General features: G+C 41.8%; 1 protein-coding gene across 9 annotated transcripts in view; it reads left to right on the top strand.

Annotated features, from left to right (window-relative positions):
* CREB5 (cAMP responsive element binding protein 5) overlaps positions 1 to 27,537 on the top strand; it is a 350,247-nt gene that overhangs the window by 201,568 nt on the left and 121,142 nt on the right. The window contains exon 1 of one of the 9 annotated variants that reach the window (XM_037890499.2): positions 23,090 to 23,177. The exons of 7 other annotated variants lie outside the window; for them this stretch is intronic. In XM_037890499.2, the coding sequence (XP_037746427.1) occupies positions 23,131 to 23,177 (47 nt within the window). In that variant the 5' untranslated portion in view covers positions 23,090 to 23,130. Of the gene's footprint in view, positions 1 to 23,089; positions 23,178 to 24,113; positions 24,174 to 27,537 lie in introns of those variants that run through there. One more of the 9 variants, XM_043541012.1, reaches the window with a different exon arrangement.

Below are 27,537 nucleotides of genomic sequence, written 5' to 3'. Positions count from 1 at the left end.
TGACATCCTTGTGAACCAGAATGTAAATACCAGACCCAGCAGCGTCCTGTAACACTTAGGCACCCCTTATGCCCTCTGCCAGTTGGCATCAGGAGGTCCCTGGATCACACACAGTTTATGAGATCTGACAAGCTCATAACCCAAGAATGTGGTGGTGCAGTGGTATTTGTTGAGTCTTCAGTAGAAATGTTGATAAGGACATGATTTTCCTGTGCATTAGACAGATGCAGGGTAGGCATAGAGAGTAATTTGCTGACTCTTCTGCCTTGGAAAATGTGCATCCATATGATATATTCACTTCACAAAATCTCATTGCACTGTTCACCTCTATGTTAATGAGGGCATGAGCTGGGAAAGGAAGGTATATAGAAACAATCTGAAGATTTAGAAAGTAGTCTTATGGTCTGTAAATGCAAAGGAGAAATGTATCTTGGATTATAACCTTTACTGGTGCTTTTATTAGAACCCCTCCCGGAAGTACAGCTTGAATATGCTACAGTCAGATGCAAGTACTCCACTTCAACCCTTTACTACAAAATATTGTGTCTGTGTTTTTATGTGTAATTTTTCTGAACCCTCACCACTTCTGCTTTTCTGCCCTGCGATTTGAATAGCTGAGTCTGAAGAAGTTTGAACAAAGACTTGTAGGAGCTTTTTTTTTCTTAACTAATGTGATAATCAAGTGGTTTGTTGAGCTTTGGAATATAAGTCATTTCCAGTGTGCAGTGTTTGTTTTAAATCCTAAAGGGCACCCAAATATTCCTAAAAGATTAGTGAACAGGGCCTTGCAAATCTGTGTTAATGCTCTTCTTTGACAAAAATTGACAGTGTCATTGAGAAAGTGAGGTGGGGAAGATAAATACAATGGAAGAGCAAACAGCAAAAGAAAAGAGAGTTTTAGTGATAACATATTCTCCCTAGATGTCATAGAACATGTACAAATAATGAGTGCACTGAAAGAAAGACAGAACCTGGTTAAGTATTGTGTCAGGAGAGTCTGTGATCTCAGGCTATTAAATACTACAGTGCTCTTTCAGACTGTCATAATTCAAAAGTACAATGACAGTGTGGTAGCTGTGAGCCAAGCTGCAGCCTTGCCTGAAAGAAAAAAACAAGAAAAGATCAAAGTATGCTTTGAGATTAGAGGAGGTTAGCTCATATTCTTATGGAAGGTCCCTAAAATACCTGCATGATCTCTTGTGTGGCCGAATAAATTTCAGTGATGGAAAAAATGGTGACACATTGCCCACGATCCAGCTTTGAAGATTGGGCAGTGTTATGTTAAAGCGTGATTGGAAAGCTCTGCTCAATACATTTTAACGGAACAACTTCCAGGAACATCAGCCTCCCTTCCTTCCTCCCCAAAACAGTAATGAATCCAAATGGCTAATAAAACATAAGAACTAAAAGATGTTGTGCATGAGCCATGTTTCTGGAGTGATTATATTTTTAAATGTCAGTTTCCCACAGCCATTAGCATACTACATTTACTAAGGTATCAGACTGACTAGCTAAAAGAGAGACATTTATGTTATTGACTTCTATGAGCATTTTGTTAAGAAGGGCTTCATTTGGCCAGTTGTTTGTGTGTAGTAAGTAGAGATCATGACTCCTCGGTACTTGAAAGAGTCAGCTGAGAGCTCTTCAGTGGAGAGTAAACTATTCTGTCCCCTATGAAACTCTTTTCTACAAAATCAGTTCTGAGTGCAAACTGATATAGGCAACAGGCAGATATGTACAGTCCTAAAGCACTACCTACATTCTGAAACTGTCTTGTGAAATTAGAGGAAAGGTAAGTTAAAATTTAAAGTTGGAGGAATGTTCATATGTTCTCTGTGGGTTGTATTTTCTCCTGGATTGCATTTGCTTCTATCCATGTAACCCAGGGTGTCAGGGTCACTGGCAGTTGCAAGTCTCCCTCAAGAGGTGTGTCGGTGATGCAAATAGCCCACAACCTGGGCTCCAGTGGGGGCCCATAAGAGCCAGCTCAGTCTGTAATGAGTTAGCGATGGCTGTGGGTAAATGGGTGAGACCAGAGCATACGTAGGATGTGGTGATACAGTGCATCCCCAGATATTCTCCACTGCTAGGGCTTCCATAGAGGTCCAGGTGCACTTTAAGCCTGCCCACCCCTGATGGAAACCATAATAGAGGGAGACAATGCTGCCCCAGAGTGGGTTGCAGTTTCCAGCCCGTTGCAATATTGGGGGACTGTCTAGCTTGCCATCTGTATGTGTTTGTGCATGTGGAGAGAGAGAGAGAGAGAGAGAGAGGGTGGGTGTTGCAAATTTAAACATTTAGGAAGCTGTTAGGTATGTGATTTGCAAAGTGGTGTATTTTAATTCTCTAACTATAAGGTTAATTGTCTCTCATTGTATGCACTTGAGCTAAACTGGAAGCTTTAGGAGTTGCTGTTCTCCAAATCATAGAATCATAGAATATCAGGGTTGGAAGGGACCTCAGGAGGTCATCTAGTCCAACCCCCTGCTCAAAGCAGGACCAATCCCCAACTAAATCATCCCAGCCAGGGCTTTGTCAAGCCTGACCTTAAAAACTTCTAAGGAAGGAGATTCCGCCACCTTCCTAGGTAATGCATTCCAGTGGTTCAGCACCCTCCTAGTGAAAAAGTTTTTCCTAATATCCAACCTAAACCTCCCCCACTGCAACTTGAGACTGTTACTCCTTGTTCTGTCATCTGCTATCACTGAGAACAGTCTAGATCCATCCTCTTTGGAACCCCCTTTCAGGTAGTTGAAAGCAGCTATCAAATCCCCCCTCATTCTTCTCTTCTGCAGGCTAAACAATCCCAGTTCCCTCAGCCTCTCCTCGTAAGTCATGTGTTCCAGTCCCCTAATCATTTTTGTTGCGCTCCGCGGGACGTTTTCCAATTTTTCCACATCCTTTTTGTAATGTGGGGCCCAAAACTGGACACACTACTCCAGATGAGGCCTCACCAATGTCGAAGAGAGGGGAACGATCAAGTCCCTCGATCTGCTGGTAATGCCCCTACTTATACATCCCAAAATGCCATTGGCCTTCTTGGCAACAACAGCACACTGTTGACTCATATCCAGCTTCTCGTCCACTGTAACCCCTAGTTCCTTTTCTGGAGAACTGCTGCCTAGCCATTCGGTCCTTAGTCTGTAGCGGTCCATGGGATTCTTCCGTCCTAAGTGCAGGACTCTGTACTTGTCCTTGTTGAACCTCATCAGATTTCTTTTGGCCCAATCCTCTAATTTTTCTAGGGCCCTCTGTATCCTATCCCTACCCTCCAGCATATCTACCTCTCCTCCCAGTTTAGTGTCATCTGCAAACCTTTTCTGCCCTGCCTGTCCTTCCTGAACAGTTTATATCCATCCATGACAGTACTCCAGTCATGTGAGTTATCCCACCAAATCTCTGTTATTCCAATCACATCATAATTCCTTGACTGTGCCAGGACTTCCAGTTCTCCCTGCTTGTTTCCCAGGCTTCTCGCATTTGTGAGTAGGTGCTTGAGATAACTCGCTGATCGTCCCTCTTTCTCAGTATGAGGCAGGAGCCCTCCCCTCTCGCGCGCTCCTGCTCATGCTTCCTCCCGTTATCCCACTTCCCCACTTATCTCAGGGCTTTGGTCTCCTTCCCCCGGTGAACCTAGTTTAAAGCCCTCCTCACTAGGTTAATGCATGAAATGCATCAAATGCATGAAAGGAGCTAGAAACATTAACATTAAAATAAAAAAAGGTAATTTTGGGTCAAACTAAATGGTTTGACCCCAAACAAAACATTTCATTTAGATTTTAAGCATTTTTTAATAATTAAAAATTTTTAAATAAAATTAATGGAAATTTTGAAGCGAAAAGGAGTTTCAAAGAAAAAATCAGTAAGTTTTGTTTAGAAAAAGGCAAAATGAAACATTTAGATTTTTTTTATATTGGGGGGGCTCTTTTCTGAGATGAACAATTCAGTAAAACCGACAAAAATTCATGAGACATTTCTGTCGCCAAATCTGTATAATGGGATTTAAGTATGTACTTAAGTGCTTTGTTGCATCAAGGCCTATGAGACAAGATGCCCGAGTGACTAGTATGGCTTGGAGCCATACCACCTCAGGCTGTGATGTGTTAGATTTTATAAAATAAATATAAATGGTCTATAGTTGGATGGGGAATCTTCAGTGTGTTCAAGGTGGTAATTCAGCAGGTGGCACTCTTTTTATTCTTCATTAGTACTAATCTGATACCTGCTATTAGTGGGCATTGCTCTGCTGGAGGCCATGTCTGTTGGATGAGATGTAGAGCCAAGCTCCTCTCTACCTGTGATCATTAAAAGATTGGTATATTTGTTCAAAATTAGTCCAGAATTTCAAATGATCTTGACAAACTGGAGAAATGTCTGAAATAAATAGGATTAAATTCAACAAGGACAAATGTAAAGTACTTTGCACAGAACAATCAGTTACACAAATACAAAATGGGAAATGACTTCCTAGGAAGGAGTACTGCAGAAAAGGATCTGGTCAAAAACTAAATATGAGTCAACAACGTAACACTGTTGCAAAAAAAGCAAACATCATTCTGGGATGTATTAGCAGGAGTGTTGTAAGCAAGACATGAGAAGTAATTCTTCCACTTTACTCAGCACTGATAAGGACTCAACTGGAGTAGTGTGTCCAGTTCTGGGCACCACACTTCAGAAAAGATGTGGACAAATTGGAGAAAGTCCAGAAGAGAGCAACAAAACTGATTAAAGGTCTAGAAATCATGACCTACGAGTTAAGATTGAAAAAACGGGCTTTGTTTTGTCTGGAGAAGAGAAGACTGAGGGAGGGGACATGATAATAGTCTTTAAATAAGTAAAAGGTTGTTATAAAGAGAAGAGTGATAAATTGTTCTCTTTATTCTCTGCGGCCAGGACAAGCAGTAATGCGCTTAAATTGCTGCAAGGGAGATTTAGGTTAGACATTAGGAAAAACTTCCTAACTGTAAGGACAGTTAAACACTGGAACAAATTACCTAGGGCTGTCCTGGAATTTCCATCATTGGAGGCTTTTAAGAACAAGTTAGACAAATACCTGTGAGGGATGGTTTAGCTAATACTTAGTCCTGCTTCAGTGCAGGGGACTCGAGATCCTTTCCAGTCCTACATTTCTATTATTCTAGTTGTAGTTATGTCTTGCTGTTTATTGTGACAATTTTTTTTTTTTGGCAAAACCACAGTTTTGTAATGCCCCAAAATGCAAAAATCACAGTTTTAGGTTAAATGATCCTAAAAGTCATAGCACTTTTTTTTTTCAAATATATCAAGTGTACAGTTTTTTTTGTATTAAAAACGTAATGCATTAATTCAAATGGGAAAAATCCAAAACACAAAATATTGATATAATTTTTACTAAAATAGTACTATGCTTGCTTTGATAAAATAAATTTATACAACTCTGATTTACATGGCTTTATAGCGCTAAACACATTTCATATAAAGTCATGTATTGCTGTGGAGAAGCACTTGCTGTAGGTAGGACTCAGAAAGATAACACTGCATTGGTAACACTTGGTTCCCATTTGGAACATTGTTTTTTCAACCAAAAAAGCTAGAAATTAATTCTTTTTAAGTACAAGGTAAAGTAATTCTGTAGAGGACTGTAGAGCAGCCATGCCTTTTAAAAAAAAATTGCCAAGCACTCTGTATCCCTAACAAACCATGAACGTGAGACAAATGACCATCCTCAGCCCTGGTGTCCTGCCCAAAATCCCATTTAGGTAATTATACTGTGTCTACCAAAATTTCCTGTGTAGGCTTTGGTCCAAAACTGACTCAAATGGAAGTGTGTCACCTACTGAATCACCAACACCACTTCCTGCAGCACCTTAGAATTTCCTTGGAGATCTCCCATCTAAGTGTTGGCCATGACCAAACCTGTTTGGCTTATGAGAGCAGACCAGATCACAAGCTGAGGCTGGTATGGCTGCTAATCATGTTGCTCATTGGGGATATTTAGTCAGATACATCTATGACGGGAGACTGTACTCCATTAAATGTCTCAAATGAGTTCAATTTATTTTATTTGTGCATTACTTCGTGACCCTTTGTAAAAAAAACATAATGCACAGAATGCACATTTTGGTAGTTTAAGACTTTGTATAACAACTTTTTGTGTTACAGGTATGTGATTGAACATATGTAAAAAGTAAGAAAACAGCTTCTCTTAAGGTTTGATGTTTTAGGACTAAATTATTTTGATGTAACTCTTGAATATCTGCTTTTGATGTCTGTAAACAAACTAACTAGTAAATCTTCACTGGTATGTTGCTTAAGTTGATCAGCAAGGGCACCAGGGCTAACCGTGATCAGCTAATGCATTTTTAAGAACAACTGTATTTGTCTACAGTTCAGGTCAGGCTATGCCTGCTACTGTAGTACCGTAGGCGGTACTACCTGCATCTCATCAAACCCACTGCTTTGTGGGTAGCTCGGGAGGGTGTAAGGCTAAGGGAGCAACCCCTGACAGAAAAGCCCCACTGTCTTGTGGGTAAATTTGGGAGAATGTAAGACTATGAGAGTAAACTCAGACAGAAAATCTGGAGTGGAGCCCCAAAGGCGGTCAGGTACTAATATTTTAGTATCTTTCTGGCAACTCCTACAGCAGATCAGGTACCAGATGTATTTGTTCTTCTTCTCCTCTGAAGTTTACTGGTGACACAGGGAAGGCTGTCCTGATGCCTGGGCAACTCAGGGCCTCCATATTATCTGCCCACGCTTGCGCCCTGGAGAGGTACTCTAGCTTTGCCTCGAGCGTCGACAGAACACGGGAGGCAGCAGTCACCAGTTCTAAGCTCTTACTCTATTGGCATAGAGTTGAGCATCAGAAGCTATCTCCGATGGTGGGAGAGATCATCATATCTCACTCCACAACCATCGCCTTCCATAAAACTGAGCAGCCCCCAGACAATAGGGTGTTGTCCTGCCACAGTCTGCCTGCTTCAATGGATTCTTGGAACTTGGATTTTTATAATTTGTCAAGTAGACTGTATCAATGCATCAGGCAAATCAAGTAAAAGAAAGAAAGCATCTTTAAAGATAGAGTGCTGGAACGTTTGCACCGTGATAACTAGATTATCTGAGGAACTTCAACCGATCGATGCTGCACATAAAACTGCCGTGATCAATGATGAGCTGAAACGACTCAATGTGGATATCACATCCCTCCAAGAAGCAAGGCTAGCATCAAGCGGATCTCTCAGAGAAAAAGACTACACATTTTTCTGGCAGGGGAAAAGCGCAGAAGAAACACGAGAGCATGGAGTGGGATTTGCCATCAAGAACTCACTTCTGGGGATGATTGAGCCACCTACAAATGGATCCGAGAAAATTTTGGCACTACACTTGTTCACATCTGATGTCCCAGTCAAGGTTGTGAGTGTGTATGCCCCAACACTCTCCTTGTCTTCTGACATCAAGGACCAGTTCTACGACCAGTTGAACACCACCATCAGCAAGATTCCGAAACATAAATATGTTTTCCTGCTAGGGGACTTTAATGCAAGGGGGGAGCAGATCATGAAGCATGGACCAACTGTCTTGGTCAACACGGAGGTGGTAAAATGAATGGAAGTGGTCAGAAACTGCAAGAATTTTGTTCCTATTATGATCTCTGTGTAACAAATTCATACTTCCATACAAAGTCGCAACACAAAGTGTCTTGGAAACTTCCCAGATCTGGCCACCGGCACCAACTGGATCTTATCATCACAAGTCACTTACGTGAAAGCATCCAAGTAGCAGCTGATACAGGCAACATTAGAAACGTATGATGGGATCAAGAAAGCCTTGGGTCCAACTTCAAAGAAGATAGCCCCATTGAAATCAACAGGGGAAACAACCAACAACTGCACCAAGCACATAGATCGCTGGGTAGAACATTACTCTGAGCTTTACTCTCATGAAAATATTGCTATGGACGCAGCCATAAATGCCATCAAAAGCCTGCCTGTTATGATCCAACTTGATGATGAACCAACTGTTGAGAAGCTTAGCCTTGCCGTAGATGGCCTCCCCAATGGAAAAGCTCCTGGAAAAGACTGCATACCGACCAAGGTCATAAAATGTGGAAAACCTATTCTACTGCAACATCTTCATGAGTTGCTCTGCCTGTGCTGGAAAGAAGGCGAAGTACTACAAGAAATGAGAGAACATCACTCTACAAAAATAAGGGTAACAAGAGTGACTGTAACAACTATAGTGGCATTTCCCTTCTTAGTATTATGGGAAAAGCCTTTGCCCAAGTTGTCCTGAACAGACTTCAGACCCTTGCAGACAGAATCTATCCTGAATCACAGTGTGGCTTCAGAGCTCAAAGGTCTACTATAGACATGATCTTCTCACTGAGACAACTACAAGAGAAATGGAAAGAACAAAAAAAGCCCCTCTACATAGCCTTTATCGATCTCACAAAGGCTCTTAAGCATGATTCGATCCTTCCATGAAAACATGTACGGCATGGTCCATTATGATGGCTCAGTGTCTGAGGCTTTCCAAATTCATAGAGGAGTTAAGCAAGGTTGTGTACTTGCCCTAACTCTGTTTGGGATCTTCTTCTCCCCATTACTGAAACAAGCTTTTGGTTCCTCAGCTGAGGGAATCTGCTTGCACACAAGATCTGATGGAAAGCTGTTTAATCTTGCAGAACTCAGATCTAAAACCAAGACTTGGGAGGCCCTTATCCAACACCTTCACTTTGCTGATGACTCAGCAGTGACAGCCCACCCAGAAGTTCATCTTCAAAGCCTAATGGACAGTTTTTCCAAAGTCTGCCAAGGGCTTTGGGCTTATTATAAGCCTAAAAAAGACTAACACAATGTGCCAAGGAGTTGAGGAAGCACCCTCCATCAAGATCAACTATGATTTGAAGTGGTGAATGAGTTCACATACCTGGGGTCCACTATCGCTGTCAACCTTTCACTTGAAACAGAACTCAACATCCGCATTGGAAAAGCCCCCACAACAATGTCTACACCAGCAGTCTCTAGCCTTTTATGCCCAAGATCACTTTTTGAATTTAAGGGAAACCCAGGTTCTATCCTGCCCCTTCCCCGAAGTCCCATCCTGCTCATTCCTTCCCGCTCATTGCTCGCTCTCCCCAACCCTTACTCACTTTCACCAGGCTGGGGCAGGGGGTTGGGGTTCGGGAGGAGTTGCAGGCTCTGGGCTGGGGCCAAGGGGTCTGCAGTGTGGGAGGAGGCTTCTTCATTGAATTGAGGCTGGAGCAGGGGATTGGGGTGCAGAAGGGGGTGAGGGGTGCAAGCTCTGGGAGGGAGTTTGGGTGCAGGAGGGGGCTCTGGGCTGGGCAGAGTGTTGGGATGCAGAAGGGGCTATGGGGTGCTGGCTCTGGGAGGGGGGTCAGGGCTGGGGCAGGGGGTACATGGTGTAGGAAGAGGTTTAGGGTGCAGGAGGGGGTTCAGGGTCCTTACTCCGGGAGGGGGGTTGGGGTGCAGGCTCCTGCTGGGCGGCACTTATCTCAAGCGGCTCCCAGTCAGTGCTGCAGTGGGGCAGGAACCCTGCCTGCCCCAGCCCCATGCCGCTCCTGGAAGGGGCCAATGCACCCCTGCGGCCCCTGGCGGGGCATGTGGCTCCGTGCGCTGCCCCTCTCTGTGGACAATGCCCCCGCAGCACTCATTGGCCACAGTTCCCCTTACCCAGGCAAGGAGAGCTGTGGGGGAGGTGCTTGCCACTTCAGGACATCCTGGCCACTTCAGGGAGCTGCATGGGGCTGTGGCAGGCAGGGAGCTTGCCTTAGCGGCAGCCCTGCTACACCATCAGAGATCACGATCGATTGGGAGAGTCTCCCCAGAATCGACCAGTTGATCGCGATCGATCGGTTGGTGACCACTGATCTAGACTGAACAAGAGGGTCTAGCAAAACAACAAACTGACAGAACACACAAAAATCTGTGTGTCTCATGCATGTGTTATCAGCACACTTTTGTTTGGGAACGAGACATGGACACTATACTCTCATCAGGAAAAGAGACTCAACAGCTTTCATGTGTTGCCTTTATTAAATCTTTGGAATCTACTGGAGGGACAGAGTCACCAACACTGAGGTGCTCAAGCGGGCCAGCATACCCAGCATGCAAACAGTCCTCAAACAGAGACACCTCCACTGGCTTGGGCATGTGTGCTGAATGGATGATAGGTGCATCCCAGAGGACATCCTCTACGGCGAACTGGCATCTGGAAAAAGACCTAAAGGATGCCCCAGATTGCGTTTCAAGGGTGTGTGCAAGCGAGACCTTAAAGAAATGGACATGGATGTGGACAAATGCGAAGATCACCCTCAAGACCTTAGCCTTTGGAAACAAGAGCTTAACAAAGGTCTCTGGAGTTATGAGAGGAAACTGTCCAGTTTAGCAGAGGAGAAAAGAGCTCTCAGAAGGCAGAGCCCAAATGGTCGAAACATCACCTTTAAATGTGACTGATGAGGGAGAGATTGTCTCACAGGGGTGGGTATCTTCAGCCACGTTCATGGCTGCCATAAAACCAATTGAGTAAATTCTTCACTTCTCAGGGGCGCATACGCATGGACTCTCGAGACTGAAGGATGCCTACTACTGCTATTTGTCTACAGTAGGTACTAACTGGTGTTTGAGATCATATTAATTAACACATGTTAGCTAACATATTTGCAAAACACACCTTGTTTTCCTAGTCCAGAGAGGGCCCTCTGAGGCCTTGTCTAAACACACACAAGTTATATGACATTAAATATACTGGTGTAGTAAAAGTGGTATAACTGTCCTGGTGTGGATGCAGTTATATTGGTAAAAAGGTGGTTATACTTGTATAGTTTATTCCATTATGAGAAGGGATATATATTCTACCCATAGAAGGCCCCTTTATCCCATTATAAATATGTCCATGCTAAGAGTTATAATGACATAACTAGTTTGGTTTAAAAAAATCAGACTCTTAGCTGATAGTTATACTGGTACAAAAACTCTCTGTAGTGCAGGCCTGAATTTTCTTCCCTTCCTCTTTGCTAGTAAGGGTATTTGCATGAAAATATAGGATCTTGGTTTCTTCAAGTTTCCTCTCATCTCTACATTTTTCTCCCCTTTTGAATTCTCTGTCTGAAGTCCTAGTTCAGATGATGGCACTATTTTGAATGTATATAACAGAAATGGAAAATAAAAAGCATTAAAGAACTGCTGGCACCTGGTGGTAAATATTTGAAAAACATTTTTAGCAACAGTTTGGATTATAAATCATGTGTTTTCTGAAGATGTCTTTCCTCATTCATTATCACCAAGACCATTTTTGTGAAGGAAGATCTTTATCTTTTATTATTTCCTTTGCCGCTTATGCCTGTTTCCCACCTGCAGCCAATCTTATTTGTGACATCCCAAACACAAGGTCTTAAAGGGGTCTCAGAGATGTACCAGGTCTTGTTATTTCCCAACAGTGGAATTTCATCAGAAGGACAACTAAGCATGCGGAGGAAAAAATCCAAGTTTCATGCAAACATGCTAATAATGAAGAATCAGGAATGAAAGCTATGGTGAAGTGTATGCACAAAAGCCTTGAGGAGGGAATTACTTGGAAGGTCATTTTGTTTTTCTGCTTTTTATTTCACTGCTTATAGGCACCATGAAAGACATGAGTTTTGTGGGAACTGAAAGAGGAGAGGGTGGGTAGTGGTTTGGTGGACTGGGCTGGGAGGTTCTCAAGTAGGAAAAGGACATGAATAAATCTTCAAAGGTTGGTATTTTTGGTGGAATGTAGACTTGGATAGAATGGATAAAGGTGAGAAGGGGAAGTTTAAAGTTGATATGATGGGCAAGGGGGAGCAGTATGCATGAAGAAGATAATTTTAGCAGCTGTGTTTTGGATGGATTAGAAAGTATGATGTATACGCAGAAGAACTCTTTGACAGTACGGGTCACTAAGGTGTATAGCATGAGTATATTCTGAGAGAGAGAGAGATTGTGTATTCTGCTGTGGCCCTGGTATGCCACTCTGGTGTGTTAAGAATGCCTCGGTAGTACTGAGCAGAGCACTACAGAGATTTTTGCTGCTGCAGGCTGTGGAGTAGCCCACAGGCAGTTCTCAAGCGGTTTTCATGAATTAGGTATGTAGGGGTGGAAAAGTGCTGACCCATACGGCAGCCCAGATTCAGAAGGGTACACTGGTGTCTTAAAGCCACCTTTGCCCACTCCCCTGCACAGCACAGAATCTAAGCTCCATTGTGGGTGTCTTCATAATATATACATGTAACAAAAAGTACTTTAAGAGAACCTCTCTTATAACCCTTACAAGCTGAGCTCTTACAGTGTTTCAAAGCAGGCCTCCTTCCTGTGCACCTTGACAAGTGTGCAAGCTCCCTCCTCCCTCAACCATTTTATATCTTACAAACCTTTCTTGGCTGTCCACAAAAGATTCACAGGGGCTAACTAAATTAGCCAACATGAACGTGCAGCATGGCCTTCCTCAGCTGCATGTTTCATAAGCTTAGTGAGAAAACATGTGGAAAACATATTCTGTATGGGTGGAACAGGATTTTGAAAGACTCGTAGCTCCATCAAATCAAAATTAGTTTTCACCAGTGTCCTCAGAACCACTTGTTTTTGTGAACTATTTTCATGACAAAGTTCAACTTTCAACGCTCAAGATTTCTGAGTGTAGAGCAGTTTAAAATTAAAAGTTCACAATTTTTTTCTTAGAGTGTTTATTTTTCACAGTTCTACTCAAAAATGGCAGAACAACTGTAGCAAAATATTTCCGGAAATATTCACTGTATGGCAAAGACCAAGCATGGGAAAAAAATTTCCTAAAAGGTGAGAAAGACAAGGTGAGTGAGGTAATATCTTTTGTTGGATCAACTTCTGTTGGTGAAAGCGAGAACCAGAGAAGAGCTCTGTGGAGCTTGAATACTTGTCTCTTTCTCAACACAAGGTGGTCCAACAAAAGATGCTGCCTTACCCACCTTTTATTTCTCATATCCTGGAACCAACATGGCTACGACACTGCAGATCCTAAAAGGTGAACGTTTTGGAAAAAACTTTGAATAAAAATGAAGGTGTAACCTTAACAATAATGGTTTCTGCCATTATTACAGTAATAATATTTCTGTTATCTCTTAAATCATTCTGGAGACTTTTCAGTTATTTCAAAGACTCCACCAGATAAAACTGTTGTTTAGCAGCTTCTGAGCATTTACAATCCTATTGCTTTTAATGCTCAGCATTTCTCAGAATCAGCTTCATGAAAATCTTGCCCAAGTAAGGAGTCAGCCCAAACTGAGTAATGACTTCATGATTTGACACCCCCCCCTCACAAAACACAGAAGTGATCGTTAGACTACCACGGTCATGGCTATCAGTGGCATATCATAACGTCTGAGGAGACTGAAGATACAGAATAAGCTAAGCACAATTGATAACCCAAGCACAATGAAAACAAACAAAACACAATGAAAACAAACCACACCAAAAGGAAAAATAAAAAAGACAATCAAGCAAACACTAAACAGTATAAATGGGCCTTAGAAGATTATGCTCTGAGGCTTGCCAAACTTGGGGCCTTTGGCAGGCCTCCAAGGATAACATATTCCAAAAGCAAAGGGCCCTCATCTGACACAGCCCTGCTGCAGTCCCCAGGGAGTTTTGCCCTAAGAACTGACAACAAGACCACCCCAGCCAATCTCAATACTCGCCATGGGATTATAGCGTCAGATTTCTGTAAAGTGAGATTAAACTAAACTTCTGTCTTGTGTGAATTTAGATGTAAATGAAGGGACTCTTGCTGTTGTTTAGCAAAAACAGTTTCCTTGGTTACACTGAATCATTTTTACTGGGTAATATGATGTAATCAGTTTGTTTAGCATTTAAATCTACTAAAACATATATAATTCTTTTTAAAATGTGTCTAATCACTTTGATTTCACCCTAACTCAGCTCTGTCTTGATAGCTTGCATCAATACAAGATTTACAAACAGGTTGATGATCATGACAGAACCTGAATGTTGAAGGGAGTGAAGAATTTTGTCAGACTCAGGTACTTCACCTACATCATTGTCCGCACATGTAGCCCACCAAATAATTCACACACACATAGATGTATAGAGGAGTATAGCTGGATGTGAAGCTGCACCCAGGAGTGGATTTCCTGTGAAAGTAACATCAGACAGAATTAGCATCACAGATTGTGGCATCAACAAGCAGTCCGTTTTTACTGTGGCATTCCTGAAATCCCTTTCAGTGACCCCAAAAGTTTTGCAAGATGATAATGATCCTTGTTAAGTAGTGAATGTAATTAGAGTAGAATGGTATGCCAGTGCCAGGGAGGGCTGAGTTCAATAGGCTACAGATGCAGATTTCCTCTGATGGGTGACAGCAGACATCTGAACAATTCCATTTTCTATATAAGTTGTGATCAGACTGTCTTTATTTTATTATTAAAAATGGACTAAAAGGGAGTTTTCAGAATTTCGTCAGTTGAGGGAAGTTCCAGGCTATCAATAGGCCAATGCATAAGAAATAGGCTCTGGTAGTATTCCCAAGTGTTTCAGTACCTGATCTCCTCGGGGAAAGGAGCTTTGGTAAAGGGTAGTAAGATCTACTTCTCCTGCATTGGCATTGATGTTTATAAATGTTCACTCTTTATAATCTATTAGCAACTGTGTGGAAGTGCAGCCTATATTGGGAAAGCTACCCTGTGATATTAGGAGAAAGAAATTTAGGCTCAGATTCTGCTAGGTATTTAAACATGTTCCTAGCTTGAAGTGAATTCAGTGGGTCTGCTCACATACTTAAAGTTAAGTATGTGCTTAATTACCTTGTTGAACTAGGAACATTATATTTTATTAGAAATATGTTACATCAACATTGAAAATACATGTTGTCAGGCATATCTTTAAAAATAGGCATAAAGACATTTTTATCTCTTTTGTGATACTTGAAGAAGAAGAAGTAGTAGTAGTAAAGTGAGGTCCATATACATTGCCTCTCTGGGTTTCTGTCTTTTCAAAGAGAATCTGCCCAGTAGCCTGTATGTGCCTTCCCAATCATTCAATCCTAAAAATGTAAAACACTCGTATCAATATTAAAATGAACAATATTTTAAAAATATGGATACCACTTGCCATGCAAACTGTGGGAATTGGGGATATTCATCTTTTTCCCTCCCCCATGCCTACTTCCTGGGCAAAAGTGTTGGTGGGCTTCTAAATACATAACTTAGTGCTAGTAGAATTCTTCTCAGTTTGAGAAAAAGTCGCTGGTAAAATGCACAGGTGGTTGTATAACTGCAAATATCAGAAAATGTACCACAAATAGCAGTGCACAGGAATTAGGCTTCAGTTTTACCCCCATTTTATATAGTAAGGTGGAAGGTAGGTATTTTCCTTATTAAAATAAAATATGTTCTATCAGCTGACAGTTTTTGTTTGATCAGTCAGAGAGCTTAAATTCTTAGGCGTCAATTTGTGACATCCTTACTTACATTGGAGAGCACTGACTTCAGTGGGACAACTCCTGTAACTGCTCACCTTTGCAAGTAAGGGGCTCACAATGTGACCCTTACTTTTGGCTTTATCTCAATGCTCTTGCCAAAAACCTTCTTGTTTCTCAGAAGCACAATACAATGGTAAAATAGACTAAAGGATGCTACAGCTAAGGTATCTAGACATGGGATGTTGACATAAATTAATTCTGAACTCTGCTGGGAAGCCGATGGATGGAGCCATGTAAAAATGATGTCACTAGGATTCATGCAACTCCTTGTGTTAATAAGAATCATTAAATGAAAAAGAGATACTATTTGTGGGACCAATCCAGTGCCATTGTAATCAAGAAGAGTGCTGCCATTAACTTCAGTGGTGCAGAATCAGGCACCTAAATTGTAATGTTCATGAACGCTCATGGCACTATAAACATACTAAATTATTAATAATTGAAAAGTATTTATTTTTAAAAAATCCTTTGACATCTGAACTGTATCATATATTTTCTAAAAACTCTTTGTTAGTTGGAGGGTTGTGCTGTCATGGCTCCTGAAATACAAATCAGGTTCAGATTGCCCAGATTAGAATCCAGAAAATGTTTGCTAATGGTTGATGATGGTCACTGATTCTCATGCAGGAAATAATGAATGGCCAGTTGAATTATCAACAAAGAAGACACTTCTTTAGAAGCAAGCAACCTTATATGCTATTACTAAGGATCAGATTTTGTCAGGGATATTTTTCGTAAAAATCAGAGACAGGTCACGGGCAATAAAAAAAAAAAAATCACGAAAGCCCATGACCTGTCCGTGATTTTTACTAAAAATATCCCTGACAAAATGGGGAGGGAGGAGGGTCCAGCACCCACAGCAGCTGGGCTGCTGTGGGGTCCAATCCCTGCCCTGGTGGATGGGTAGCTGAGGAGCGCTCCGGCCACCCCCCTCAGCTACGCTGCTGTGGGAAGGGGAGGGGAGTCCTGCCACAGCTGGACAACTGCAGGGAACCCAGTCACCCGTGGGGAATGGGAGTTCAGGGGGACTCCCAGGGACCTCCGGAGTCCCCCTGCTGCCCAGCAGTCCAGCCCCGGGGCAGAAGATGTCATGGATGTCACAGAAGTCACAGATTCTATGACCTCCGTGACATAATTGTAGCACTAGCTATTAGTAGACAGTACCTTGAATTTACAGTGCCAAAGTGAGAGAGATCTGAGCTCCAGAATTTGTCCCTCACCCCATTCCCCAACAGGAGTTAAGTCCCAGGGAGTTGCCTGATTTAAAAAAAAAATCACTGGAATATAAATTATTATTATTATTTTATTTTTCAGGCTGAAGGAATAAAACAGAAGGTTAAAGAAAATCTATAAGGAAAAAAATCAGGGAAAGACTAAAATTAATTTTAGAGTCTGATATGAACATTTATTCAATGCTCACTCCTACAGTATTACTGATCTCCTGTGCTTTGCTCCCCAGCTCAGACTTGCCTTATGGCATTATGGGTGTTACTTCAATTTTTGCTCTCCCAATGTGAGGTCAGTTTTCTTCTTGTCTGAAGTACATTGGGAGGGGATGCAGAATAGAGATGGGCAGGAAATGGTTTTCCCATCCTGCAAATATTTCCAAGAGTTTAAAAAAATTTCCTGCTGCAAATTGGGACAAAAAGTCAAAATTGCAAAAATATTTGTGATCCAAAAAACTCCAAGGTTTTTGCAGTTGTTTGGGTCCATCAAAATGTTTTAACTTATTTTGAAATTTTGATTTTGTCCTTTCCCCCCACCCCTAGCTGAAGCTTAGCTTAGTTTTTGAAATGGAATGTCATTTCAAATTGGAAAACTGTAATTTTTCATTTTGAAAATGTTGACATTAAACATTTTCAAAGTTCTGAAAAGTCACCAAATCCAGTCCTGTTTCACAAACAGTTTTAGTTTTGGCAGATTGGCATTTTTTTTTATTTAAAATTAAAATTGAAAAAAAAGATCATTGAAAAACTCCCAACCAGCTTTCATGAGGAAACAGATCCTATTTCCCATTTTTTATGAATAACAAGATTGAGATATTTGAGATAACAGTGACAAAGCTTCCTAGAATGAGAATAGAAATAATTATGGTTCTCATTACAGAAAAACGCACACTGGTGTAAATAAGTAACTCCATTGAAGCAAATGGAATTATGCTGATGTAAGCAAGGGAAGAATTAGGTCTCATTTTGCTGTTCAGAAACACTGATAATTAAAAGGCATTTTTAAAATAGTGGGTGTTTACCTTTGTTCTTTCTCCTCCCGCAGTTCTTGTGCAGTATGCTGGCTGGTTGCCACCTTTCTTGTCAGAGCTGATTACATTTCTTTGGTTTTTTATGTATAGTCTGTGAAGTGCTTTGGGATCCTTCAGGGTGAAAGGTGCTATAGAAATATAAAATGTTACTATTTTGCATAAATTGCTTCATTATTTGTGGTTTAAAGCTGTAATAAAATAGCTAGCTACTCGGACTGGCTGACTCAATGATAGGTAATTGGATACAGAGTTCTTCACTTTCAGGTCATCAGCTCAAAGCTGGCCCCAGGCTATTTGGCCTATGTTTAATGAGTAGGTGATGTTTCATTCTATTTCCTAGTGGTTAAATGTCCACATCACAAAAAACTCTAGCACAGTTGTCATTAACAGGCTTAGCAATCTCACCTGAGAGGTTAAGAAGGAATGGGCTAGGAGACTTAACTACTCTCACATCCCTAGAGGTTGTCCCTTAAGGTCATGGTTAAGATTCATGATGAAATGCGGGGAAATTTCGCTGCCATTCATGCCTGTGTTGTACATATTTTCTGGACTATTAAAGAGCATCAGTCTCCAGGGCTATCAACCCTGCACCTTTCCCAATTACTATATTTACTTCATATTTGTGTGTGTGTGTGTGTGTGTGAGAGAGAGAGAGAGAGAGAGAGAGAGTTGGTCCAAAACAGTTTCGTACAATACAGATATATTGGACGTTTGAGGGTGTTTCCTGCAAAGAATATTTCTTGCTATTTTATTTTAAAACAATGTAGGAAGTTTACAGAGATACATGCTTTACCTATCTTGGAGTTCAGTCTTGAAAAGTCCTGAGCACTTTGACCCTCATCCAGCAAAAGACTTTCAGAAGCACCTAAGTGACTTAGGAACCTAAGTCCTATTGAAAGTCAATAGGACTAATGCTCCTAAGTCACGCAGATGCTTTAGAAAATTCCACTTCCCCAGTAGAATTTTAAACTTGTGAGTAGTTCAGGTGAAGTCAGTGGGTCCACTCATGCGTAAATTAAGCACATGCTTAAATCCTTGCTGGATTAGGGCCAGAGGCCTCTGCATCTTGTGAAATCGAGCCCTTAAATGTAGGCACTTGGGCAGACAATCCCTCAGACTCTGTCCACTGTAAAAACACAGGACACCCAAGTTGAACCGAATGCTAAATAACACCACATGGGTTTGCAGTGGTCTGTGACTGGAAAGGTTCACTGGAAGCAATTTGCAAAGAAATCCTTAGGAAACCACCTGGATGGTTATTTTAAATTAAAATAGGAAGAGATGCCACTTATTAAAAAAATAATTTTTCAATACTAGGTTTAAGGCTCTGTACATATGATAGTCATTAAACCTTATTTAACTCTAAAATTATCTGGCCTCCTTAATTCCACAGGGACTGTAAGGATCTAGGTTTAAAAATGAAACATAATGTCTGGATGACAAACATATCATCCTCGATGTGGAATAATTGTTATAGAATACTGTTCTCAATCAAGCCCATAAAAAAGCCAAGTAGTGTATACAAAATATATAATAAATACAGTTTTACACTATATTTAGGGCCTTATCTTTTGCCCATTGCCAATTATTTCAACAGGCACAGGATCAGAGCCATTGAGATTGTGGGTATCCCCGTGCATATATGTGTTTAGAACAAATGATTTATCCAGCCACATTCTCAATCTATTTTCACACACTGTTCAAGCAGTCTATGCAATTTCCTTATTATAATATTGCTGCTTTCGAGATAATCCTAGTGTGCCCTGAGATCTGAGCTCTCAAAATTCAGATGTTGTTCAGACTGGAACCTTTTAGCAGAAGCACTGAATTTGTCATTTTTTGTTGCACCAAACAGCTGTGGTGTGCCTCACCACCCTTTCCCTAAGGATGAAATACGCTGCAGGGAGGGTGTTGTAAGCGTTCCGGAGCTAGCCAGCTAAGCTGGAATCATTACTGGACTGGCTTGTGTACTGCTTTGAAGAAGTCTCCCATTAGAATTAAAACATCCCACAACTCCCAACACAACAGGCCTATTCTTGAGTGTAGCTGACTGCTGAAAACATAAGGATAGTGGCAAGATGGGGGGAAGGGAGAAGAAAAAGAGGCTAATAGATAAAAAGGGGCAGCTCTTGTATGTGAGTGGAATTTCCTCTGAGTACAGGATATTCTTTATCATTGACTGGTCACAGGAAGGAAAATGGGAAAACAGTGTTTCCTGTAAGGGAAAAAAAAAAAATCAATAGGCCTTGAAAATACCTGAGATGGAAAGAAACTTTTGCCTTCCCATCAACAAGTACAAATGTTTTTAAATTCCTTTGAAGCATGAACTTGGTATAAAAACAGTTTGCCTCTCGAAATGAGACTTTAAATGCACACGTACCCTATTTTTTTAAAAAGTGTCTTCATGTGCTGCCCAGGCCATACTGGTCTTATCTGTTCATTTTGAGAAATCTCTAATTCATGAGAATCTGTTTGAATCAGTGCTGTTTCTTTAAAACAAAACAAAACAAAAACTGATTTCAAGGAGCTCTTTCCTTCAGAGACAATATTTCTGTATTAATGTATTAAGTATTAATGACTTAATGGACCACTTAGCATTACTATATTGTCACTGTCATATCCCTTTAACAGAAGAAGATAGCCACAGAGGGGAACATGGAGTCTGTGCTTGATTTGGGCAAACAGAATTTTCTCTTGCAGCTACTTTCTGCTTAGAGTAGATGGCAGAACTATGGGCCTTACTCCTGTGAATAATGCCATTGGAGCCAATGGGGCTAGTAATGAGTAAAGGCTGTAGGAGTGGATACATGTGCACGTGCAGAGAGATCTATAACACCTCATTGATTAGTATAATAGTTTTTCTGTCTGCAAATATTTGCCCTAGTGGCAGCTCCTCTCTTACTAGACATGGACCTGAGCCTCTGAGTTTATGCCTAAATCATACCTTTACTTCCTCTAAAGTTGGGGGTGTTCAGGGGCAGGGTGCTGCTTTGGGACCACTCTTGTTTATAGCAATCCTAATGGCATAACTGAAAGGCAGATGATGAGGTTAAGCTGGTAACCCAGAGCTGCAAGTGTAAAAAAACAAAATAAAAGGGGAGTGGGAGGCAAAGATGAGCTGTCGCAATTTCACAAGAAAATTAATATAGCTTTTTTTAAAAGGAGGAAGAATAAAAGAAAAAGGATTGGGATTAAAAATAAAACAGCCAGAAAGGCCTGGAATTAAAAGAAAGCTTTTGGAATGATCTAACTTTTATTTTATTACATTACAGAAGACAAAAAAAAATCAATAGCTGGTAATTCAGACATAAATGAATTATATAGGCCACTGACACAATGGACTAAACTTTATAACAACCACATCTGATGCCGTCAAGCCACAGGCTTCGGTGGCGCCAGTAATAATTATGGCCGATCACCTCTAATTCAGTGCTGCCTTGCTTGATAAAGGTGTCACTCGGCATGGCTGCAGCATCAATATCGATTGGGGATGTCACGCAGGAGGGCAGCCTGCTTTCCCACTTGAATGGGACAAACCACTGCTTTTTCCCCTTCTCACCCTGCCTGTGTCCTATACTGATATGCCCAGAAAATTAATCATTTAAATTCATGACTGAAACCAACCAAGCTGAAATTAGCAGCATTGACCCCTGGAAGTATATATCTTTAAGATCATTGATAGCCATAACAGCATCCTGGGAAAACTTCGCTACTTAACAATAATCGCTATTGCTTTGCAGCATATGGGGCATTAAACGGCTGGAGTGATCAATCATTCAGCTACAAAGAGCCATTTACTGCCAAGATGCTTCTAAGCAATAGAAAATATTTTGCTATAACATGAAACCATAATTTGAACAAAATATCATTGGCTTTTGTATTTTCACCAGATTTTATGAAAGCTCTGGGTGTCTTTCCCAAGTCTTTTGTAATACTGAAATTTACCCTGAGCTGTCCAATGAAGTGATAGGTATGGAAAAGGTGGATGTGGCTGGCAACCCAGATGTCAGTAAAGGCTTTTCTGTTTTATTTGTATAGGGTGGTGGTTGGATTTTCTGAGCTGCTTGTTGAAATTCTTCTCTTAACCTGTAGTTAAAAAGGACCCATTCTGGTTATCCTCGCAATGCTCTAAGTGCAAGTCATGCTGATTTTTCTGTAGTTCCATAACGTACATTTTCACATTTGGCATATTCAAGGATAATAGACGTGATTGGAAATTTAGTGTTACTTTTTAAAAACACAGGCATTGCATTTTACAATGGAGCTACGTTTTTACTCCACTGATCAAAAGTAATTGTGAAAGAACAGTAAAAGAAACCTCGGTGACGTTAAGCTACCCTGATAGACACGTGGTGTATTTCAGCCCTTTGTAATATAGCTGGTAAAGTTGGAAACACTTGTGTCATAAAACTACAATATTTCACTTGAAAAGTTTCCTCTTTTTTAAGTAATCTTTACCAGTTCCAGTGTATTGTCCATTTAAGTATATGGAATATTTCTTAAGTTTGTAGAAGAATCTCTTTAAGTTCAAAACTAAATACATAGAGGTGGTGCAATGGTGTGATTGAATATGGTAGGGTTTGGTGGTGGTTGGTTGTTGGGTTTTTTTTTGTTGCTCTTAGATAAGAGTCTGACATCCTCTGGAAAGAAAACACCTGCACATTTCAGCTCACTGACAGCCCAAGAAACTCAAACAGAGCCCCACAATTATCCTGCAAAAATGGGGGTCTAGTTTCAAGCTCTTGCCAGCTTTACACAGCTTGAAGTCAGTGGAGTTGCTCTGATTTAATTAATCAAATCTGTACAAGTGCAAACACCTATACTGAATATTTATTCTCCCTACATCCTAAAAGATCCCCCCCACCCTCAAAATTTTCTCTTCTACACTCCTAGTCTCCCTTTCTTCTTTGCCCTCCCTTCTCCTTTCCCAGTTGCTCTTTCTCCTTCTTGAGATCCTGAAACACATGGGCATTTTTGTGTGTGTAATATCTTCTGATCAAAACCAGTAAATCACTGACAGCCCAGTTCCCCGGGTTTTACTCTGATTTCGCAGGCAGCTGTTCTGGCCATTCTGAGACAGCACTGTTTCTTTCTCTGTTTACCCGTTTCCAATAGCAATTGCACCACCAAGTCTCAGTACGTCTGGAACTTGGCCTGGGGCTGTTTTGGTTACATTGAAGTTTTTGCTTCAGTTCTGCCAGATTTAAATGGTGACTTCACCAGCATTGAGCTAAAAAGGAGAGCAGGGAGGCGGGAGGTAGTGTAGAGAGAGAGAAGGCCAGAGCATTACATCATCATTTGGACTGGAATCAAATGGGAAGGATATGACTCACTCGGGCTAGTTAAGCTTTGGCTCAAGTTCTACATATACTCATTCCAGGGCTCTCATGTTCTGCACCTCAGCAGGGAATTCAGGCTCAGTGATGTCCATGAGGTTTGTTTTTAATTTTCTTTTCCTTTTCTGATTTCTATAGACTTTTCTACCGCCCCTCCTTCTTCCCTTTCTACTCCTCCTACTTCTCGATCCCCCTTTCCTGCTCTCCTTTTCACTTTGCTAGAGTTTTTCTGGTGAGTGTAACCTGGACTTGTAGAGCAGAAGCTGATTTTAAAATGAACCAAACCCAAACAAGGAGCAGCAAACTCAAGAGAAGTCCCCCCACCCACCATCACTGTGTTGCTCTTAATCGGAGGAGACAGAGAGAGAGTTAAAATGCAGGGACCAATCGCTTGAATGGTGATGTAATGCTGGAACTGCAGGGTTGTTAAGTAATGTGAGAGCAAGGGGGTCAGGGTTGCAAAGCATTTACCTGCTCCCAAGGGGGTTTAAGTTTATTATCAATTGCAGTGACTGTAACTGGCTTCAGACTGCAATCTCTAATTATTCACAGACTCTCCTTTTTTATCTTTTATTATTAAAAGTAAAACTATATTATGGTATTTTAAAAAATGTGATATTATCACAGCTGCAAATTATTTTCCACCAGGGTTTTGATATTTTTTAAAATGGTTTGAAACTGGGTGTCTATTTCACAAAAAGACCAAAAAAAAAAAAAAAGAAAAAAAAAGAAAGAGCAAGCGAGGATGGCTCTTTTTGTGTAACTGGTGAATTTGTAACTGTATGAAGAGAGCAGCTTAGCCACTGTCTAATAGAGCAAGTAAAAGGTCTTACTGTTAAAGTTACTCTCTAGAAAATAAATCATTTAAGGAGGCAATTTATGTAGCTCATCCCTTGGAGCCTTGGTGCTCCACACTAATGCCTGTTGACATCATTCTGACTCTGTTTGTCTTTTTTTTTAAAACTAATGATCGCTGAGGCCCCAATCCTGCAGAGTAAACCACATGGACATAAATTGCACCCATCCAGTACCACATGGGAGTCTGTGGGGTTTATGCGTACCCGTGGCTCTCTTTGAAGGATGAGGGCCTTCAGGTGCTTATATTTGTACTTCCCATTAACAGACTTGAAGACATTTTGTTTGAGACTAACCGTGTATAGAAAAATGTGATATTTCCTCCGTAGATTCATGGTGTGCAGGTGCAAGTACATTACCATTCATGTGGGACAAGTAGGAATTAACATTAAGTAAATACCTATCTGTATGGCGCTTGCACTTAGATGTGGGCTGAACAAGAGATCCCAGGTATCTGTAGGTATCCTCGAAGTACTCAGTCTCCTCACAGGAGCTCCGAATCAGGTTTCTGTGTCAAAAGTTGTCAGCCATTAAGATACCATTCCTGGAAGAGACCCCCTCAGGGACTTTACATCATTGATGCTAACAAGGAGAGTGGCTTCCATTGGTTCAGCAGCAGACAGGGGACCCGATTCAGCAAAGCACATCAAAGTGCTTTGCTGAATAAAAATGGTCTTAAGCACACACTGAAGTGCTTTTCTGAACTGGGACCAGAGTAAGTAAAATATCAGATATTGTTCTCAGTTACAATCATGAAACCCCGTTACTATATCTGAGGCCGAATTTAACTCCTGACCTTCTCCTGGGTCTCCAGAACCTATCTATAATTTTCCATACAGTAAACATGTAGCCACATTTTCATAAGTGCCCTGATTTTCAAGCTGGATAGTTAGCCTTGCTCATGGGCCAGACTTTTACAGTTTTAAAGGCCAGCCTGAGGCCACACTGAATATTTGGCCAACAGTGTGCCACATACAATTCAGATATGCCACATGGGTCACATTCTCCAGCCCTCCATTGAAGGTATGGGTCTTGCGGAGGGGACTTGTACTGCTTTGGGAGTTCCAATAGGAAATCTGTCTGACTTGTATTTTCTCCTAGAAGCCTTGGGAAGTGCACACTGCAATGTTTATTGTAGCTCCACCACTTTTGGGGGAGATGCAGTGTGTGATTCTCCCGAGGCCTGACCAGTTCTGGTAGATGGCATTGCCTTTCCCTCATCCTTCCTCTCCCTGCCCCTTTGAGGGGGCGGGGGGGGGGTGGGGGAGGAACGGAAGAGAATGACTGTCAGGGCTTGTGCAGTGCCTGCTTCCTCCAGGCACACTGTGGCTTGTCTTGTGCAGAAGTACAAAGTAGAGGATGACTTGTTGTATTATCCTCCCCCTCTTGTGCACAGATACAGGCCTTGCCACAATCCGTTTGCATCTATACAGATACCTATCCTGACACACATACTGTGTGCATGTTATTTCCCTTATCATAATGAAATGTATATAAAACATATTATACAGACCGGTCTAGCAATCCAGTGGCAACACATTGCATTAAAGAGAGAGGGCTGGTGGGGGGGGGTAGTTTGGATCTCATGTATCTCAAACCATCATGTATCTCATACCAACAGGTATGTTAGCAACAAGAAGAAGGTCAGGGAAAATGTGGGACCCTTACTGAATGGGGGAGGCAATAGATGATGTGGAAAAGGCTGAAGTACTCAATGCTTTTTTTGTCTTGCTCTTCACAGACAAGGTCAGCTCCCAGACTGCTGCACTGGGCAGCACAGTATGGGGAGGAGGTGAGCAGCCCTCAGTGGTGAAAGAACAGGTTAAGGACTATTTAGAAAAGCTGGACATGTACAAGTCCATGGGTCCAGATCTAATGCACCCGAGGGTGCTGAGGGAGTTGGCTGATGTGATTGCAGAGCCATTAGCCATTATCTTTCAAAATTCGTGACAATCGGGGGAGGTCCTGGATGATTGGAAAAAAGGCAAATATAGTGCCCATATTTTAAAAACAGAAGAAAGAGAACTCAGGGAACTACAGACCGGTCAGCCTCACTTCAGTCCCTGGCAAAATCATGGAGCAGGTCCTCAAGGAATCCATTTTTAAGCACTTGGAGGAGAGGAAGGTGCTCAGGAACAGTCAACATGGATTCACCAAGGGCTAACCATGCCTGACCAACTTAATTGCCTTCTGTGATGAGCTATCTGGCTCTGTGGATATGGGGAAAGCAGTGGATGTGATATATCTTGACTTTAGCAAAGCTTTTGTTATGGTCTCCCACAGTATTCTTGCCAGTAAGTTAAAAAAGTATGGATTGGATGAATGGACTAGAAGGTGGATAGAAAGCTGGCTAGATTGTTGGGCTCAACTGATAGTGATCAATAGCTTGATGTCTAGTTGGCAGCTGGTATCAAGCGGAGTGCCCCAGGGATCGGTCCTGGTACCGGTTTTGTTCAACATCTTTATCAGTGATCTGGATGATGGGATTAATTGCACCCTCTGCAAGTTCACAGATGACACTAAGCTGGGGGGAGAGATATGATGGAGAGTAGGGATAGGGTCCAGAGTGACCTAGACAAATTGGAGGATTGGGCCAAAAGAAATCTGATGAGGTTCAACAAGGACAAGTGCAGAGTCCTGCACTTAGGAAGGGAGAATCCCATGCACAGCTACAGGCTGGGGACCGACTGGCTGAGCGGCAGTTGTGTAGAAAAGGACCTGGGGATTACAGTGGACGAGAAGCTGGATATGAGTCAGCAATGTGCCCTCGTTGCCAAGAAGGCCAATGGCATATTGGGCTGTATTAGTAGGAGCATTGCCAGCAGAGCGAGGGAAGTGATTATTCCCCTCTATTTGGCACTGGTGAGGCCACACCTGGAGTATTGTTTCCACTTTTGGTCCTCCCACTACAGAAAGGATGTGGACAAACTGGAGAGAGTCCAGCGGAGGGCAACGAAAATGATCAGGGGGTTGGGGCACATGACTTACAAGGAGAGGCTGAGGGAACTGGGCTTGTTTAGTCTGCAGAAGAGAAGAGTGAGAGGGGTTTTGATAGCAGCCTTCAACTACCTGAAGAGGGGTTCCAAAGAGGATGGAGCTTGGCTGTTCTCAGTGGTAGCAGATGACAGAACAAGGAGCAATGGTCTCAAGTTGCAGTGGGAGAGGTCTCGGTTGGATATTTGGAAACATTATTTCACTAGAAGGATGGTGAAGCACTGGAATGGGTTCCCTAGGGAGGTGGTGGAATCTCCATCCTTCGAGGTTTTTAAGGCCCGACTTGACAAAGTCTTGGCTGGGATGATTTAGTTGGTGTTGGTCCTGCTTTGAGCAGGGGATTGGACTCTTCCAATCCTAATCTTCCATTATGCTATGATCAGGGGCTTGTAGTGCTGAGAAAGCAACGCATCACATCCTCTATCGGGCTGGGGGAGCATATCATATTGGTCTTAAGGAACACCCTATAACTGATGCATGTAGCCAGATGGATGGCCTTCACAGGGAGCTGCATCCACCCCACACTGGTCTTGAAGCCAGGTGAAATGAGTAAAGGGGGAAATCCTGAAGACTGCCCCCGCCAAAAAATACATTGTGTGTCAGATGTCT

This window comes from Chelonia mydas, chromosome 2 (assembly GCF_015237465.2).
Source record: "Chelonia mydas isolate rCheMyd1 chromosome 2, rCheMyd1.pri.v2, whole genome shotgun sequence".
NCBI classification, from domain to species: domain Eukaryota; kingdom Metazoa; phylum Chordata; order Testudines; family Cheloniidae; genus Chelonia; species Chelonia mydas.
Note: the sequence above shows the minus strand (reverse complement) of the source record. Positions and strands in the feature narration are given on the sequence as shown.